The sequence below is a fragment of the Haplochromis burtoni genome, unplaced genomic scaffold (genome assembly GCF_018398535.1).
Source record: "Haplochromis burtoni strain Fernald_Lab_line unplaced genomic scaffold, NCSU_Asbu1 Contig_643, whole genome shotgun sequence".
In the NCBI taxonomy this organism is placed as follows: Eukaryota; Metazoa; Chordata; class Actinopteri; order Cichliformes; family Cichlidae; genus Haplochromis; species Haplochromis burtoni.
Genome location: NW_024583004.1, coordinates 1 through 18,605, shown reverse-complemented (window position 1 = coordinate 18,605; position 18,605 = coordinate 1). Strand labels below are relative to the sequence as shown.

Here is an 18,605-nt window from a genome sequence, read left to right as displayed (position 1 = left end):
ATTGTTTATTATTTATTTATAATATTTTAAATGGTAAAATGTTATAGCTCATTGCAAACATTATGCATTATGCATATTATTTCATAGATGGTCGTGATATTGTGTGAAGGCATAGATGTGACTGGACATGACAGAAAGAAATACATTTTAAATCCACCAGTGCTACCTTAATGTGATAATGTGATAAATAAAAACCTTAATATAGTTTAAATAACCCAATTTGAATAGCTGTGTTAAAGCTAAATTCCCAGATTAAACATCAGTTAATAGTGTAGATATAAAAATTTAATGAACAGGGTGTGGCACTGTGATTTTTCTTGAGACAATAATGAGGGGTCGATAGCCTGTCAGAGGATGTTTTCCTGAATAATTAGTGTCTCAACAACAAAACAATAAGTAGACTGAAGCACATGACTCTTAACTTTCAATTTAGACCGAGTCCATCCTCATGTTGATATTTAGTAGTGATGGGATTTCCGGCTCTTTTTAGAGAACCGGCTCTTTTGGCTCGGCTCACTAAAAAGATCCAGCTCTTTCGGCTCTGAACCGGCTCTTTAGGTTGTTTTGCTTTAATTAATTTATTATTAACAACAATATAAAAGGAATTACTAATGTAAAAAAAAAAGTGGTTTTATTTATATATGTTTATATATAAATATATGCGGTGGCCCCTAGAGACAAAGCACGTACAAACTCCAAAAAGCACGTACAAAATACAAAACACATTTCTAGCGTTAACTGAACTTCCAAAACAGAGCTACCTAGATCATTTAAATTAAATTGTTTGTGTATTTATACACATGCACTCATTTATATTCAAATAATTTTTAAAAATTGTTCATTTACCTGTTACTAACACACACCAAATCCGGTCGCTGGTACTTGAATGGCTTTTGTAGCCAGTAGGTAACAAAAGCTCAACACTGCGCCTAGCATCCTGGAGCACTTCTGTTGTCTTTTGTACGTGTTTTGGAGTTTATACGTGCTCCGGAGTTTTTATCTGCTTCGGAGTTTGTAGGTGCTTTGTCTCTAGGGGCAACGTAAATATATTTTTATTTATTCACTCCACATAAAATTTAATAAATAAATCATATAATACAAAAAACAACTATTAACATTTCAACTTTTAACTATTTAAATTTTTCCTTTTAAACAAATTTAAAGTGAAACAACACAAAACACTGCAAACCACAACACAATTAAATATAAATTAAATGAAAACAAATGCCGTATATGAAAACAAAAAGAAGATGTACATTCTCTGTCATATGAGCCTGCATGAATAAACTTTCTGAATCCTTTATCATCCTCAACTAAAAATAGTTGTGGATGATTACTATACCTTTCTAATGTGACATTGTTGTCCCTGGCTCTCTTTCTCTCTCTTTCCCTCCCGCTCTGTTCCTGTGCTACTGTGAGTGTAACTACTGCCCCTCCCCCCTCTTCCCAGCGCAAAGCACAAGGCTCGCATGCGGAGTGAAGTGGAAAAAAAGTGCGAGCCTAGCTTAGCTTAGCATAAAAGCTAACAAGAGTGAATGGTTTAGGAGAATTTCTCAGCTTAACAGTAGTGTGGCATATTATCACATAAATGTTAAAATGAATGTTATACTTAAATGATCTCCCCTATTTGGGCAAAGTCTCATTTTTTCTGTCGAAGACATTTATTTTTATTTAACCGTTAAGATTGGTTTAGCTAGTTTAGCTTAACTTAAAAGACTCGAATCAGACATGGTTCATGTCTAAAGATAACAACATTTTTGCAGACTTGTAGAGATTGTATTTTTAGTTCTGGTGGTGTTTTGTCACATTTTGACAAAACCAGGCTAACAATCTTCCCCATTTTCCATCCCTGTTCTATGCTAAGTTCAAGCTTGGCTGCGTTGCCTTAACACTGTCGCTGCTGAACAAAGAAAAACAACTTTTATTCAGTATTCCTGTAGGTCAGGTTTCTGCACATGATATGGACAAAATCAGGACTGACCAGTTGCACAACAGGGGAAATGTAGTGACTTGAATATTGTTGAGCAACGTAGGTTGAGTAAGTGGCCACGGTGTTTGTCCCAAACACTTTGGAATAGTGCAGTAGTTTGTTATTGATTACTTACAATTTCTGAGTAAAAAAGGTACATAGAACCATCCTGCAGAAAGTCTTTTACATGTATTATACCAAATCATAAATCATTTTGTTCCCTTTAATCTATATGTTTGATATTTGTGTGGTTTCAATGATTCTCCAGGTGATCTTTTCCAAGTAAAGGCTTAACCACTCTCAAGAGAAGCTTAGTTTAGTTTCACTATAGCTAAATACATTGTCATAAGGCAATTTACTTGAAATCTGTTAATTTGATTTCTTATCAGTATGACATTTCCTCACCACCAAAAACAGATTATCATCCGTTTTTGGTCAATGGTAAAGTCACTATGTCATCTCCTGACACATTTCTGCCTATTCAACGTATGACATACAGTTCTGACACATGTGAAACTGAATTATCTCAAGGTGTCAATAAGCTGGCGGCAAGAAAGTAAAATTTTTGCTGAATATTTTAAATCTTTCAGAGTGGTTCAGAACAGAGTGGTTCTTGCAATTTTCGGCCTTTTGCTCAGTAGCACTTCATACAAACATAAGAAATAACCTACAGTTTCTAAAAGGAGTCAGATGGTGCACACTGAAAAATCCATATCAGTGTGCTCTGTGCTACTCAAAAAAAACTCTCCAAAAGCTGCAAGAAGAACTAAGAATGGAGAATTAATATAGTACAGTGCAAATGTCATAAGCCAATTTGACAAATTGCTCATCACCACTGGCTAAAATGCAGGCCCAAAATGACAGAGCCTACAGATAGTTATGGACGCTGTTGTTTCTATGAGGTTAACACGTCACATCAGGAGAAAGGCTTTGGCATACAGCTTAACCTTTAACTCACTTAGACAATACTGAAGCCATTATGACGAAAGAAACATCAAACAAGTGCAGCTAAAGGGAATTCACGAATTTCATATTTACATCAGTACCATTCACATTTTCATCACAAATAAGAGATTTTGATGTTGATAGGTGACAAATCAACAGCTGATTATCATCTTTTCCTGTAAAATTCAGTTTTTCACTGCCAACAAGGTAGTTTACAATCAGTGTGTCCTGAAGCGTCATTACCAAGGAACCCAGGATGTACTACAGGGGAGACGTTTGTTTTCTCTCGTATCAGGAGGCTGAGAAGAAATGCTCTGTGTAGCTTCCTTCCTGTCGCGTTGAACGGAACCACAGCGAACCCTAATTTAACCTCAGTGCACAGGATACTGTAAACAATCCACTCACAGGTTATATTGGTTTTGGTTTATTCCCCCAAAACTTATTGGTAGACACAAAGCATATTCTTATTGAAATCTCAAGTTTACACCTCATCTGGTGTTTATTACGTCTTCTAATAGAAAAAGTTTTCTAGTTGTGTTCTCCACCAGCTAGTTGCTGCTAATTTTATTAAGGAAAGCAAAATAGGTCAGTTTCAAGTGACAACACCAAAACAATGAGCTCAAAGAGGCTAAAACAACCCCCAGAGATGACTGCATCAGCAGTAATTTGTGACAGCTAAATAAATGGCGAATTTACCATTACACTTAAGAATGCATATTTAATTTGCTTTAATCCATATTCATTAACCTGACAAGACAAAAAAAAACTGTAAAAAAATCAGATTTTGTGCTTTTCTAAGTTTTTGAAACATGCTACAAGACAGTGTTGGATTTTATTTAAAAGAAAATAGAGTAACCACAAGTAAGTAACATGCTCTTTATTGCTTTTTTAAAGCTGCAGCTGAAAGATGTAAGATGTTGGTTCCTGTAATGGTGCTGTTGTACTGACATTCAGACTGAACATTCATAATAACATACTCGAACTGGGCTGACATCATTCCTTTTGATGTTTATTTAGATGCAACTCCATATGTTGTGGAGGCCACAGAGAAGCAAACCATTTATATAGACTCTGAAAGCTCTGAATTGGATGAAAACCAACATATGGTGCTCTGTGATTACTAGATCTTCATTAACTTTGAATCCCCAACACCAGCAATGTCACAACCATCATATCCAGTACAGTTTTCTCAAACTTTCAGACCGCAACTCTGGTCTTCTAAGATTGTTGTTGTTCTACTATCATTAACTTCCAGTCGTTTAATCCAGCACTTAATTAATGACTTAATAAAAACAAGTGGAAACAGGTTAAGTTAGAACTGTCCTATATTGCAACATCATATCCGGTTTATTGGTAAATAATTACAGGACAGAATGTCCTCACGTTGACAAAATAATGGAGTAACTCATCAGGACATTTCACCTCTGCAAGGATCTGCATGTAGATAGGCGCACGGTCCTCACAACATCAGCACTGAATGAGAGTTTAGCTGCACACAGATTCCACATGCATGTGTTTGGATCTCTGTGTGATAGACACAGCTTGTCCCAGGTACTCACTGCACCGTATGTCTTTGAGTATTTCTTAACCATGTCCTGGAAAAGGCGAGCTAGACCTGTTTAGCCACCTATTTCCCGTAATGCCCCTCCTCTGCTGCTGTCTCCTCCCATTTCCCTCAGGTCCCCTCCTCCCCCTTCTCTCCCCCTCTTTCTCTTTCTCCCTTCACACTGTAAATAGTTGCGGACTACACCAGCTCCACCTGAATGAATTTGCTATCAACTCACAAAATTAGACAGAAATTACTACAGGGTAGTCCTTTCCTCATTGCATTTATTATAAACAGGAGGTTTCTTTTAATGGCATTTATACACTTCCCTTATTTACTTACATACTTCTCGATTACATAAGTTATGGGAATTTATCAGATTGCAATATATTACTAAATATAGAAACAAAAACTGGATATTTTTGTCCTACCCTGTGCACAAATAAGAAATTTAGACTAAAGCTGACTTCACACTATAAAGCTCTGTGTTTTTCAGTTACCTCAGTTTTGCATGGGGATTTAAAGAGTCTGTTCACTTTTGTGACTAATATTGATCTGAATTAACAGATCAATAACAATGCCAGGATCAAAACTAGCTCTCTTTCCCACTGATTTGTCTATGAAGTTTGGAGCATGCCTTTACTTCCATTCTCTGATCCTACAATTTCCAAACTTCCTGCTGCACATTTTAATGATAGGTATTGTACAGTATGTGTTGCTAGAACAGCTCCTTATGCAAGACCCAACTCATGTTCAGAGCAGGGAAAATCCCATGTAGCTGTTGCTGTGAATGTTTGACTAGAAACAGTATATACCTGTCTGTTGCTGAGTGTTCAGCAGACATGTGTGGCCTCATTGTTTTCACTGATTATTTTTCATGTGAGGCACACACACACAAACATCCACCCAATCCAACCCAAATCAGGAAGTGTATTAGCCACTGCTGAAAATACTTTTAAAGTAGCAGTAAGTACAAATTTGCACACAAAGGAGTTGACTTTTGTACTTCAGTGTTACCCAATGAAAATTGGTACCAAATGTATAGCATTCAAAAACATGATTTAAAACGAGCAGGAACCAAACAAAGACGGACTGAACTCCATCATGATCAAGTGTATAGTTTGTCTGTGTGACTTGTCTTTTCAAATCACCACATTTAGTTTTTTCTAATCAGAGACCATAGCTGAATGACCTACAGCTATTTGGCTAGCTAGTTTGTTTAGCAATTACAAAGGATGCTAAATTTGGCTAGTCAAAAACTGGCTTAAAATGAACCTGCTTGAAAAAACAAAACAGCCACACTGTTACACTGCTACAGCTTTAACTTTAAGCCTTGTTAGTCCAATAGAACAAGCAGTGAAATGTAAACAGAAAGGACAGTATTTAAGCTAGCTTATTCAGTCCAGACATAACTGAACTGAATAAGCTAGCTTATACCGGACCTAAGTTTAATTTGCTAATTTTCCAATAGACAGGTTTAAGTTTAAGCTTATTGTACTAAAGCTTATTCTGGAAACTAAAAATACAACTTAAATAGAATATGCTATAAAAATGTATTATAGAAAAAACAAACAAACAAAAATGCAGCACTAAGAGCTTACTAGTTTAGTCCTTTAAAACAGAGTACAAAGTTCTTGAAGCAAGCCAAAACTGCCATCATTCATTACTAGAATGATTGCAGCTTACTGACCATGGCCTGATATATTTTTTGCGATAGGTTATTTACTTTACTACAACTGCTTTTTGAGTATTGTGGTTTCATTTCTAGCTCCTTCCAGAGTGCCCAAATGATGTCTCACCACTGAAAAAAATGTCATGCTGATTCAATTTATCAATATGGTTAGTCAAGAAAATCCTAAGTGCACTTGTGATAAGGAGATATGCCTGCTCCCACTGAAACTATTGCAGCTCTTTACTAGCCTACTGCATCAACATGGAACTGCAAATGGCTGGTGCACTGATACTGGTTCAGCTGTTGATTATTTGATTGCAGAACAAAAGGATTCAGTGTCATGATGCCTTCGCATCAGATGATTTAATAATAATTGCCTGCATTACAACACAGTTACCTAGTTTGACTCTTTTGCCTCTACAGTCGTGACATTACTGCATTTCCCTTTTTTGACAAGCAGCCACTCAACTGTGTCAACACAATGTGGCAGACAGACTCATTAAGTGGACACGGACTTCGAATAGCTTCTGTACGTTCCACCAACATTTTTCTCTTGGCAGTTCCACTTTTGTTAGAGTTTGTTTATTCCCCTCTGTCATGTATATTTGTACAATACCAAGTAGTTGACACAAAGAGGAAGGGTGAAGCTGTGTGTGTAAAAAAAGTACGCTCAACACTCTCAGGTCATTCCAGCGTGCTGCCCATAAAAAATACAGCAGGAACACTGGAAGTTCAGAATGAGTGCTGAAATTGACATGTCAGATATACGGCACTGGGGAAAGGTTAGGGATTATTTGAACTAATCTTTACTATGATGACCACCTATTTCGGTTGTGTAAACACAGGAATATACAGGGCAAGTTTCTGGCTGCCCCGCAAAATTTATTTCCAATTGATTTAAATGTACATCTCAGAGGCTCTTACAAAAAACTTTCTTTTGGTTCCTCTTCATTTTGGTGATTTCTTGCTCATTCAGCATTAGCGGGGAATAGATTGCCTGTCTTACAGCTCCAAGACCCAAACCAAGTTTATACTGCTGGGTTCTTTGTGCTCAAAGAGAAGAACAAACAAAAAGGGACTAGGAAGTATGAAGCAACCAGAACCCTTGGAATGTCAACAAAAAATAGCAATTTTTAGCTTTATAAAGGGAACAGTTACAGTAACTGTTACTGTCATTGCTAAAAATTGTGGGTGGGTACGGAGTTCAACTAAACTCTCTCAGTTTTGAAAAAAAGGTGGAAGTGATATCCAGTGGGAGAGAAGAAACTGCTGACCAACAATGTGATAGCGTACAACACATAACCAGAGTTTGGAATGTGTGTTTTATGCTAAGCTAAGCTGCCTAAGCTAAGCTATTGTGGTTTTGCGGTCGTGTAACCGCTACATGTTAACTTTTCTGAAATTTTGGTGATGCTTTGGGCCCAGTGACATACGCCTACAGACTGGTCACATGCCACTGTTCACGATGGAAAAATGTGTATTCCCTGACTAGGTTGGCAAAAACCTCAATCTTATTGCTTTAGTCACTAGCAGCTTGTTGCAGTCACCTGCAGTTTGCACTGAGGACACCAACTTGTCTGCAAACACTAAACCAAGTACTAGTGAAACAGTGAGAAGTGTGAGACAAGAATGAAGCAGAGAATATTGATCTATAGTAAAAAATAGAGCCTTTTAAAATGTGTTGGTCGTGCTGAGATACAACTGATAATTTGATACATTTGTTTCTGACAGTTTAAGCCCAAAGTAGCATTTCTTTATCATGTAGAAATACTGAGAAGTATCATTAAAACTGCTCTTCTTTTTCTTGTATCAAAATATCTAAGGGATTAAATGTGTAGTTAAAGTGCATTTAATGTTTTTACTTTCATGTTTAAAGTGTATTTAATGTGACAGAAAGGGGCGTTTCACTGGTCCGGCTCACTTAAGATCAAAGTGAGTTGCCTATGGCCCACAACATAAAATGAATCTGACATCCCTGCCATAGAGGTTACCTAACCCTTATTTTGAAAAACCTGTCTTTCGATAATAGTATTCTTTCAATTTGTCCTGCTTCGGTGTTACAGCATTTTTGTGCATCATCAAAAAGTGTTTACCAAAGAATGCAAGCTTGATACAACCCAACATGTTTGGCATCATGTGGGACAAGATTTATAAAAAGTTCCAGGTTAGATTTTTCCCAGAAGAGTGGCAGATGCAGTATTTTTACAACCAACAATTACACTTACAAATCCACAACCTTTTAGCATGTAATAAATTAAATATCTTTAGTTCTGTGAATTAACTCAAGTGTAAAAATCATTCTTCTTCCAATATCATCACAATCTGAAAAGGTCACAGGTCACAGTTGCATGGCACGAACCCCTAAATATCAGAAGCATCATCAGTTCAACAGTCTTCCCCCACTCAGTGTCACCACAGGCAGACACTTGGATTCGCACCTTTGGCCCTGGATTCTGACACCATCACGCCACAAAAAGGCAGCCTCGGTATTGTACACCTACGCTGTGAGATCACACTGGTGTTTTCTGTAGTCCCACCCTAGGGAATCTAATGTGACAATGCTGCGCACACCCCACCCCCACCCACCCACACGCACCAACAGTGCTTGACATCACAGGACTCCCTCCTGGTTCTTAGTGGTTTTTTAAACCACACTGTACACCTCCTTTGCTCACGCTCACAGCAGCGGAGTCACAGATCACCCCCTCAGTTAACTGACGTTACCGAGAGCTAGTGAACGCATCCTCAAGCCAATCTCACACAACAGGTTAAAAGTCAAATCTTGAAGCTGCTGTCAGCAATATTTCTGACAACAGAAGTCTTATAATGCTAATATATATATATGTCTATATCTATAGATATATATTCTACTCGGCAAACAAGTATCCATCTTCTGTTAGTGTCAGAGGTGTGAAACTGTGTCAGCTGCATGTTGTTTCTTTTTGCTAAGCAGGTTACAGAGGATAACACAGAGATGTTATCAGGTCTTAGCAACTTTACTGTCTAGATAGAGGAAACTGTGTCATCTCGGGTGCATTAGAGTGGGGACAGGAGACTTTGTAGTGTAGTATTTTCTTTGGTTACCAAAAGCTGTTCTCTCACATTTCACATTCTGACTGCCTGTTCTAGGTTTTGTAATAAAAATCCAAACATCAGCAACGTGTTGATGACTCTCGTCAGATTATATTAAAAATGACTGCATATTAGTTAGTAAAACCATGGTTTTTAAACAAAAACGTGTTCTTTGTTTAATTACAGAGTATAAACAGGGGAAATTCCCTTTCATCTGTAATATTAAAGCCCACAGAACTGCGTCAGTCTTATCTGATGAGTCACAGCACCCTCTGTTGGACAAAAGCACAAGGTGCAAATGTTTTTTAAGTTGATGACATTCTGAGATGACCTCACACGTCACCCAATTTCGTCTGCCTTTGCTTTTTTTTCCCCTCTCAGGGGTGTAATGACTGTTACCTGTAAATACTGGATTTTTGACTCAGGTCTGTATATATATATATATACGGTATATATGGTGGTGTATAAATATATACACCACACCAGACAAGACCCCAGGGGCAGGCTTTGTAGAGATGCCCCTGAGACAATGCAGCACATAACAGCAGGGTGTAAGATGCTAGCAGTCAGGGCATACATGGAATGTCATGAATGTCATGACCAAGTGGCTGGCATAGTATCATACAGGTCATACTGTGCCAAGCATGGCCTGGAAGTCCCAAGGTCAAAATGGGAGATGCCCCCTAAGGTGGATGAGAATGACCAGGCTAACATCCTGTTGAACTTCCAGATACAGACAGACAAACTGGTAATGGCTAACCAACTAGACATAGTGGTGGTGGACAAGTAGTGGAAGATGGCTGTAGTGATAGATGTAGCTATACCGAATGATAGCAACATCAGGAAAAAGGAAGTTGAGAAGCTCAACAAGTACCAAGGGCTGGGAGAATAGCTTGAGAAGATGTGGAGGATGAAGACAACAGTGGTCTCAGTAATGAGGTAATCTGACTATTCGGTACAGTGACCCCCCCCCCAACTTGGGCAAGTCACTCTAGGAGATCAGACGCAGTCCTAGGAACAGCAAAGATACTGCGCAGGAGCCTCGAGCATCTGGTAGAGGACCGCCTGCAGGGAGAGAGGGGAATTTATACCATCCAAGGTGTACACTCAGTGCAGGGGAACAATATGAGAACAGTGCCACCGAGACTGGAGATAGAGTAATACTGGAAGAGCATGTGGGAGAAGGGACCCATAACAACAATGCTCAGTGGCTAGCAGAGCTAAGACCAGACCACAGCAACCTCTCTGAACAGGAACCAGTAAGCATCACAGTGGAAGACATCCAAGAAAGTTTAACAAGATCAACAGGACCCTGAGAGCCTTCATCAGGAGTTTGTTGATCACTAGAGGCCAACTTTGAGCCAATACCACAAGTCACCATCAAGTGTGGGATCTGTAGTTGGAAGAAGTGTAGTTGAATGGTAACAAAGAGAGAGAAAGGAGTCAGGAGGGGAATGTACTACCAGAAGGCAACACTGTAGACATTAAGGACAAAGAGTGGGGAAGTTTTTAATCATATGGATGGCATTTGGATTTAAATTAAAATAAGATGAAATAAAATTAAGATTCCAGATTTAAAATGAAGCCACAAAGGGACAATGATTTGTCAAAAAAGTGACAGAGTCCAGGAGCATTTTGAGGGAGAAATGAAAGGAAAGGTAGCAAACACAGAGAAAGAAACAGAGAAAATAGCTCTGAATAAAATGTAAAAAGACTTTCAAATACCAAAAATGATTTCATAGAATTAAAGGAAAGCATTAGAAATGTGCATGAAGAAACAAGAAAGACCTCAGCATTAATATTTAGACTTGGACAAGACTAAGACTTTTCCTTAAACAGATATTTCCTGTTTATTTTATTTCAGAAAATAAAAGTTAAGTCTAACCTCACAGATGTCAGAGAACTCACAAAATTAACCGCATAAGGTCATATTTTGGCATAATAGATAGAAAATTTACTTAAATGATGCATTTTGTCAACATTACACTACAGGTCCACAGAGTACTTCACACTGCAGTAACTGAGCTATCACTGTCAAAAGGTTCCTCTGGGGAACAGTGGAGTGGAGTGGAACGCGGGGGCAAACACCAATTTTGGGCTACTTTTTTGACAGTGAGAGCTCAGTTACTGCAGTGTAACTCCACACCAGATGGTGGCGGTAAAGCGTCTATTCTATGTTTTTAAACAACGATAAAAAAAACCCAAAGGAGAAGTGGAAATACGGAGTAACCTAAAAATCCAACTGGATCTGGTTGAGTTGTTGCGAATGGAATCGGGAAGTAAAAGTTATCAGGCCTTATTTCAGTTTTTAAAAGAGGGGAACCTGTTTGGCAGGATTTGAGAAATTTTTTTTGTCGTCGTTCCAGACCATACTCCATACCAGTTGGTGGCGGTAATGCACCTTTCAATTGTTTGCCAACCGCCAATATAACTGTAAGAAAGAAGAAGAAGAGGAAATACGGGTAGGCAGTAGTGTAAGGAGATTCTGCGAGGGCTCTATATTATTTGCGTACTGTGCACATATATTTTGCTATGGATTCACAGCCCCCGACACGGCCATGGGAAAGGCGGATTCCTGGCTCAGTTGGTGCACCTTTAAATTACAGGTGAGCGAATTTCGGAGGGGCCGCAGTCGCGAGAAGTCCCTCGTGTTTACAGCTGCAGCTGCTCGCAGTTGAAATGCTAAAGTTGTCGCTGTCACTTCGTGCAGGAGTTGTTAGACGACAGTTGACATTTTGTTTTAATAATCGACACGATGGTGAAAATTATTGCAAAACGATGAGTCGTGTTTGCGATTGTAAGAGTAATTGGTTGCCATTAAAAATGCCCCAAAAACAAAAACGGCAACTAATTATTTATCTGCACAGCCGTATAAGTGGCTAACTGCTAGTTTGGTCCTCTGAGGCCGTGTCTCGCTAGATTTCTCTCTCTTCTGTTAATTGAGCGTTTTTGTTTGTTTGTTTTGTTGCAATTCTGGTTAACAAGTGAAATTAATAAAAGCCCCAGAAATATTTGAATTGCATTTTTGTTTGTTCTGTAGTTGTTAACAGTCAATTCAGAAGAAAATGTAGCTGCTGTCTTCCTGTTGCTGTTTGCCAACAAACTCAGTTCCTTCGCCCGATAATTTCCTGCAAAAAATGCATATAGAGATATAGCCTCTGCAGAGCGTCTTGGGTCTGGCCCGGGGCCTCCTGGTTGTCCATGCTTGGAACGCCTCACCTAGGAGGCGTCCTTGCCAGATACCTAAATCGTATCATCTGCCTCTCTTCAGTGTGAAGGAATAGCAGTTCTACTCTGAGCCCCTTTCGAGTAACTGAACTCTTCACCCTGTCTTTAAGGGAGAGGCCAGCCACCCTTAGAGAAGCTCTTGTTTTTTTTCCATTTGTCAGTCCTCTGCTCACCTGTCCCCAAACTCGTAAACAAGACCCAGAGAAGATTAAACTCCTCCGCTTGCTGCTGCAAGTCACATTTTTTTTAATTGTCTTATTATTATATTCGGATAATTATAAAAATATATGTACAACAGTTTGTTTATGCTGTCGGCTGGCATTTGTATATATACAGCAGTATTCTCAAACAAGGAATAGTGAACGCACCAGTGTGAGGCAAATTCCACAATCACAGTTCAATCAGTCCCCCCCCCCACCTGACACTTTTTTCCACTTTAAGGGGGGGAAATGGAATTAAATCTGCACACATCTTTATCTTTTTTGGACATATCAACATATCCTTTTAAGGTTAAGAGAATATGGTCATCAGATTGGAGAAGCTGAACAATCAGAGCTGTGATAATGATATTTAAGGATATTTAAGGTGTGTTGACTGGTTCATAACGTCAGCTCACATGAGAAAACATCCCATGCTAAAAGTCGCCGGTAGCTGCTGGTTGATGGTGAGCGGCACGGTGAATTTACTGTGTATTTTCCACAGTCTGTACAGATGAAGAGTAGCAGAGCTGGAGATGAGACAGGAGGAAGAGTTGACTCAATTCAATTACAGTTTATGTATATAGCGTTAATCACAACAACAGTCACCTCAAGACACTTTATACGGCAAGGTGGAGACCCTATTGTAATACAGAGAAAACTAAATGATCAAAACAACCCTTTTGAGCGAGCACTTGGTGACTGTGGGAAGGAAAAACACCATTTTAGCAGCAGCCAGAAAGACACATATACAAACAAACAGTACACAGGACAGAAACATACACAATTTTTCTTACATATTTACATATTTGAGCTGTTGAGCAGCTTGTGGACTGTGGTTTAGCTTGACTCCATGACGTTTCTGAACTAATGCTTTGCTCAATTAATGTTGCAATGAATTATGGGTGGATTTTACTGATATTCTATCTTTATGTTGTCACCAAACAGATCTACAGATTTGGGACTAGCTAGAGGCTCCTCCACCTCTGCTGGCCCTTCTGTCCTGCCCAGGATGGCGCCCCCGGTGCCCCCTCGTCAGGTCCAGCAGTCCTACCGTCCATCCTACAGCTCCTTCTCCCAATCTTACAGCCCCTATGGGAGCTCCATCTATGGTGGCTACAGTCCTTACAGCTACGGCTATGGTGGCGGCTATGGTAGCGGCTATGGTGGCGGCTACAGCCTGGGAGGATACAGACACACACCTCACCTTGAAGACGTCCCCCCCAGCAGGTTTGTGCAGCAGGCAGAAGAAAGTAGCCGCGGTGCCTTTGAGTCCATCGAGAGCATCGTCCATGCGTTTGCTTCAATAAGCATGATGATGGACGCCACCTTTTCTGCGCTACATAACGGTTTCCGTGCCGTACTGGAAGTAGTCAACCACGTCACACGACTGCGCGTGCACCTCACCCGGGTTTTGTCAAAGTTTGCTCTGGTGCGCACATTGCACTACTTGTACCGCTTGGTGCAGAAGCTGCTCGGGCGGAGGCTAGACCCTGAGGTCGAAGCCCTGTGGCCCAACCCCAGTGAGGCCACTGGTATGAGATCATCCAGAGAGATGGAGGACCAGGCAGTTAAATCCTGGCCCATCTTAATGTTTTTTGCTCTAGTCTTGGGTGTACCCTACCTTATCTGGAAGCTGAGCTCCACTGCTGACTCTGAAATCAAAGGTAAGGCTTGCAGATGAAACGGCAAGCACTCACATATTCATAAAGATACATTTTGTTTTGTTGTTTGCAGTACACATGTAAAGATGAGTCTGCTTGTATGACATCATGTGCCTTTCTGTAACTCTGTGGCAAATAAATTGGGTATCATAGCTCCATATGCCATTAGTCACTTTACAACTGACAGTACAAAGCAAGTGGACTTGTTTTTAATTAAAACAAGTTAAAAGTATGAATGTCTTTAATTCAGTTTCCTTGCTTGATTTAGACACTAACTGGGCAAGTGGGGAGGACGACCACGTGGTGGCCAGAGCAGAATATGATTTTACAGCTGCTTCTCAGGAGGAGCTTTCTATGCAAGCTGGAGAGATGCTCAACCTCGCTCCTAAAGGTGATGAGCTTTTTACTGGCTGCGGGACTTTTGATTCTGAGTGCTTTGACCAAAAACCTTCTATTTTTGTTTTCCTTATCTTGGGAATAACAGATGAGGGCTCTTCTTTTGTGTGAGCGTGCACCATGTTTACAACTATCACAGTGTTTTCCTCTTCCTCGTGTGTAGAGCTACAGCCCCGTGTGCGTGGCTGGCTCCTGGCCAGTGTGGACGGTGAGACCACAGGGCTCATCCCAGCCAACTACGTTAAGATCCTCGGCAAGAGGAGAGGCCGCCGGGCCGCAGATATGGAGAGGCTCGCTCAGGCCCAGCGGGCGAACACGCAGGAACCCCAAACAAGCTTGGCTGGACAAATGCAGACAACTGGAGTCCAAGGCTTTACCCCGGACCCCGCCTCTGCCTCAGCCTCTTCTTCTTCTGCCTCGGCTTCCTCAGAGGACCTTCTGGAGTCAGCGTACAGGGAAACACCTGCTTTATTCAATCAGGGATCATCCACCTCCACCATGCCCTCCAACACACCACTTAACATCCCTGAAAAGACTGATCCATGATCTTTGTGTCCATAAATGTTCATTCATAACAGCGGTTTGCTCAGTGTGTAACTCTGGAGCTTAACTAATAATCTGCTGTTAGTTCATATTTTGGGGTGGTGGACAATCCACAGACCTCATCAGGAACTGTTAAAGTAATTTTCGATTCAATTTTTTTTAACGCAGTATGGACCTTCTTATTACTTGCCAAGAATTGTTTCCATGCACAAGGCTCACTGCGTCTGAAAATCTGAGCTTAATTTTTTTTTTTTTTTAACTCAAAGCTTTTACAGAAATAAACAAATGAGTATTCTAAAATGTGTTTTTAGGCGCACTGACACATTATGTGTACAAGGACAGTGTAAGAACACAGTTAAGGTGTTTTGTTTGATCATATGATCACATTTTGTTTTGACCCTCACATGTTTGGGTTTCTGTATAGTTTTCTGTGACGTTAATTGGATCTATTCAGAATAAGAAAGGGGCGAATTTTGCACATTTTCAACAGTTACCATTCAGAAATTTTTGGAATATTTAATATGATTATTATGAAAATAAATAATTTAAAAATCGTTTTTGTCCATTGTGCTATAAGGTATCAAGTGACAATGTTAGAAATTTTGTCAAAATTTTCAATTTCAAAACTTGGACCTAACTGTTTAGTTTTAGTTGATGCTAATTTAAATGACATATTAGTATAATATAATTTCATTTAATTTGTTTTAAAGTCTGGCTTTATGGCAGAAGCACTTGATTTGCGACCACTGTCTCCAAGCAACAGGACGCCTGCTGCACTGCGCCAACAGTGACGAGTCACCGTTGCAGATACAGATCGAATAAACGCGTTTTGTTAATCGAAAGTGTTCTGGGGGTAGATTTTTATGTAGTATTTTGATAGTGTAACCTGCCGATAGCATTTTCTGCGTTGTCGGCTTAATGACAGACATACGTCAATTTAAGTAGCCACTTGGTCAGCTAACTGTATGCTAGCTAGAAGCTAATGCTACCTTCCATGGCTATCGGAATTACTGAGGCAGAGTTGAGCCTGAAGACACATTTTTGATGTTCTAGTTCACTTTCGCCTTTGGTTTAAATGTCATCGCATAGCCACCGTGCTCAAACGCGTTGAGAGAGAGAGAGAGAGCGCGAGCTAAATACGTCGGTGTAAATCCCACCAGAAGGTATATGACGCAATAGGACGGACCACATCACTAGTGACCGTCGTTTGATATTTACGGGGAGTACCTGAAGGCAGCAGATCTGTCCCGTCCCGCAAACTTAGCTAGCATTAGCCGGTAGGAGAACACCGCAGCATCAGCATCATCCACACGCACAATGAGATGAAACATTTACCCGCTTATTAGATTGTACGAGACGACGGTGAGGATTATCTCACAGACCAGAACAGTAAGTGTCATTTCTGTTGTTGGATGTGTGTCCTAGAAAATCTGAGGATTTTAATGTGACCTGAAAGCATCTGATGTTGATTCAGCAGGAGGGCAGAGGCACTCGGCCTACCCTAATCTGTGCCTCTACTGCATCCCATAAACGTACAGCATCTACCCGTATCATGTACAGTACATGAATGATCAGTCTCCTCTTTCAGCTCATACATAGTCACCAGTATGCTCTAACCTGTGATGCATTTAATAACAGAAAAACAAAACACAGGAACTTTGAATAGTAGTGAATGGCAAGTTCAGCCGCCAAGCAAAGTCTTTTACAATAAACTTCATTTTTTTTCTCAATGAAAATGTGTTTCTGAGGCATAACAACCAAACCATACTAAAGAAAGAAACAACATTTGTCTCAGTAGTTGGCCAAATTTATTATTTTATGCAGTGGTGCACAGTTTCACAACTGGTCCATTCCTTTTATCCAGCAATTTATTATCTGGGCTACAAAACGGTCCCTCAGACGCTATTGGCCCACTCTACTTACCTCACAAATAGTCCACAACCTGAAAGCATTCAGTTTTGGAAGATCTACACAACACCCGCTGTCTTAAAAAGGCCCAAAACATCATAAAAGATAACTCACATCCTGGTTACTCCCTGTTTGACCTGTTGCCCTTAGACGGTACAGAGCAATTAGTGTAAGGACTAATAGACTTAAACACAGCTTTTATCCAACTGCAATAACACGTCTGAATACTGCTACAAAAAAAAAAAGCCAATCACGCCACTCTTGTATTAATCTATATGCTGACTATGCGCAGAATGCTTAAAGGCAATTAAAATAGGTGCTAACTGCACAGTGATTTCAGCTCTAATTTGGCTATGATGATCAAACAGATGAAGGAATTTATTGTTGACTTGCTGCCTATCGTTTCCTGCCCTCTGTGTGTGTAGAGATGAGTCGCTTCTGTTCGGATAACAACAACTTTCCCTATGACAACAACGTTCTGGTTTTGGACATGGTGCTGGGCTCCCTGTGGGGTGTGCCCCAGCCCATAAGCTGGGACAATGTGGCCAAGCTAGTACCAGGCTTTACTCCTAAGGAGGTAACTGGATCACTGGGTAACTAGAACCCCTTCATCCATCCTGCCTCTCCATCCATCCCATCCCGCCCATAGTTCGTTCCATGCTTTAGTAACAAGAGACCTGAATTTTTAATGAGAAATAATTCTGTGGCTCTGATGCAATTGTGTTGCAGTGTGCCCGTCGGTTTGAGGAGCTGAAGAGCATGGGGGGGTTTCCTCATGTGGATAACCAATGCAATGCCCTGATAGAAGGAAGCAGCTCCCCGTCAGACCTCCTCTCCACACTGTTGGACACTCGGGACATAGTGGAGAGAGGAAGTGGCCAGAGCAGCAGCAGCAAAGTTACAGGTCAGTTACTTTCACCCACAGATAAAACCTTCAATAAGTTTAATCGGCAGGAACTGGTTTTATCGATAGCTTTACTCATGTCTTTCAAACTTCACAGTGGACAGTACACAGTTCATTGTACATGGGGAGCAAGAGCTGTATGTGTGCGTTTAAACCCTGGGAACCACAAGCTCAGGCTTCAGACTGCTCGAAATATGCTGTTTCACACAGTTTCCTACACTTTTGGCTCTGCATGATGTCAGTGAGGGAGGATATACTAAGTTTGGTCATCTCAGGCACACAGTTCTGGCTATGAGCACAGAAGCCCCACCCACCTGCTGTTCAAACCTTCTGTTTGCAAGAGGCAACCAATAATCTTTCAGACAGTGGATAAACTCGGGGGCTGCACCGTGAAATTAAAGAATAAAAACGCACCACAGGAAATGAGCGTAACAGGCAAACATAAGTATAATAATAACATAATTTATTGTGTTGTTACATACTACTAGAAAGTGCTGAGTAAATATGAAATTATGAAACCTATTTACTAGGGGTGCAACGATACACAAAATTCACGGTTCG

At 40.3% G+C, this 18,605-nt stretch overlaps 2 protein-coding genes across 2 annotated transcripts; both read left to right on the top strand.

Moving 5' to 3' along the window:
• Window positions 1–11,434: 11,434 nt before the first annotated feature.
• Window positions 11,435–15,786, top strand: pex13 (peroxisomal biogenesis factor 13). The gene is made up of 4 exons (XM_005949233.3): window positions 11,435–11,810; window positions 13,578–14,296; window positions 14,562–14,684; window positions 14,853–15,786. The coding sequence occupies exons 1-4, from the start codon at window positions 11,737–11,739 to the stop codon at window positions 15,233–15,235; spliced, it is 1,299 nt and encodes a 432-aa protein (XP_005949295.1). The 5' UTR covers window positions 11,435–11,736; the 3' UTR covers window positions 15,236–15,786.
• Window positions 15,787–15,885: 99 nt separating this feature from the next.
• On the top strand, window positions 15,886–18,599 carry LOC102312928 (uncharacterized protein KIAA1841 homolog). Its single transcript, XM_005949243.3, has 3 exons — window positions 15,886–16,621; window positions 17,566–17,717; window positions 17,870–18,599. Exons 2-3 carry the CDS (start codon window positions 17,568–17,570, stop codon window positions 18,278–18,280), a joined length of 561 nt encoding a protein of 186 aa, XP_005949305.1. The 5' UTR covers window positions 15,886–16,621; window positions 17,566–17,567; the 3' UTR covers window positions 18,281–18,599.
• The last annotated feature ends 6 nt before the right edge of the window (window positions 18,600–18,605 follow it).

Bases quoted from the DNA above. Each gene is read 5' to 3' on its own strand.
- pex13 (XM_005949233.3), top strand. From the start codon at position 11,737: ATGGATTCACAGCCCCCGACACGGCCATGGGAAAGGCGGATTCCTGGC. The intron at 11,811-13,577 runs GTGAGCGAATTT...GTCACCAAACAG, and splicing joins GGTGCACCTTTAAATTACAG to ATCTACAGATTTGGGACTAG. The intron at 14,297-14,561 runs GTAAGGCTTGCA...TGCTTGATTTAG, and splicing joins TGCTGACTCTGAAATCAAAG to ACACTAACTGGGCAAGTGGG.
- LOC102312928 (XM_005949243.3), top strand. From the start codon at position 17,568: ATGAGTCGCTTCTGTTCGGATAACAACAACTTTCCCTATGACAACAAC. The intron at 17,718-17,869 runs GTAACTGGATCA...ATTGTGTTGCAG, and splicing joins CAGGCTTTACTCCTAAGGAG to TGTGCCCGTCGGTTTGAGGA.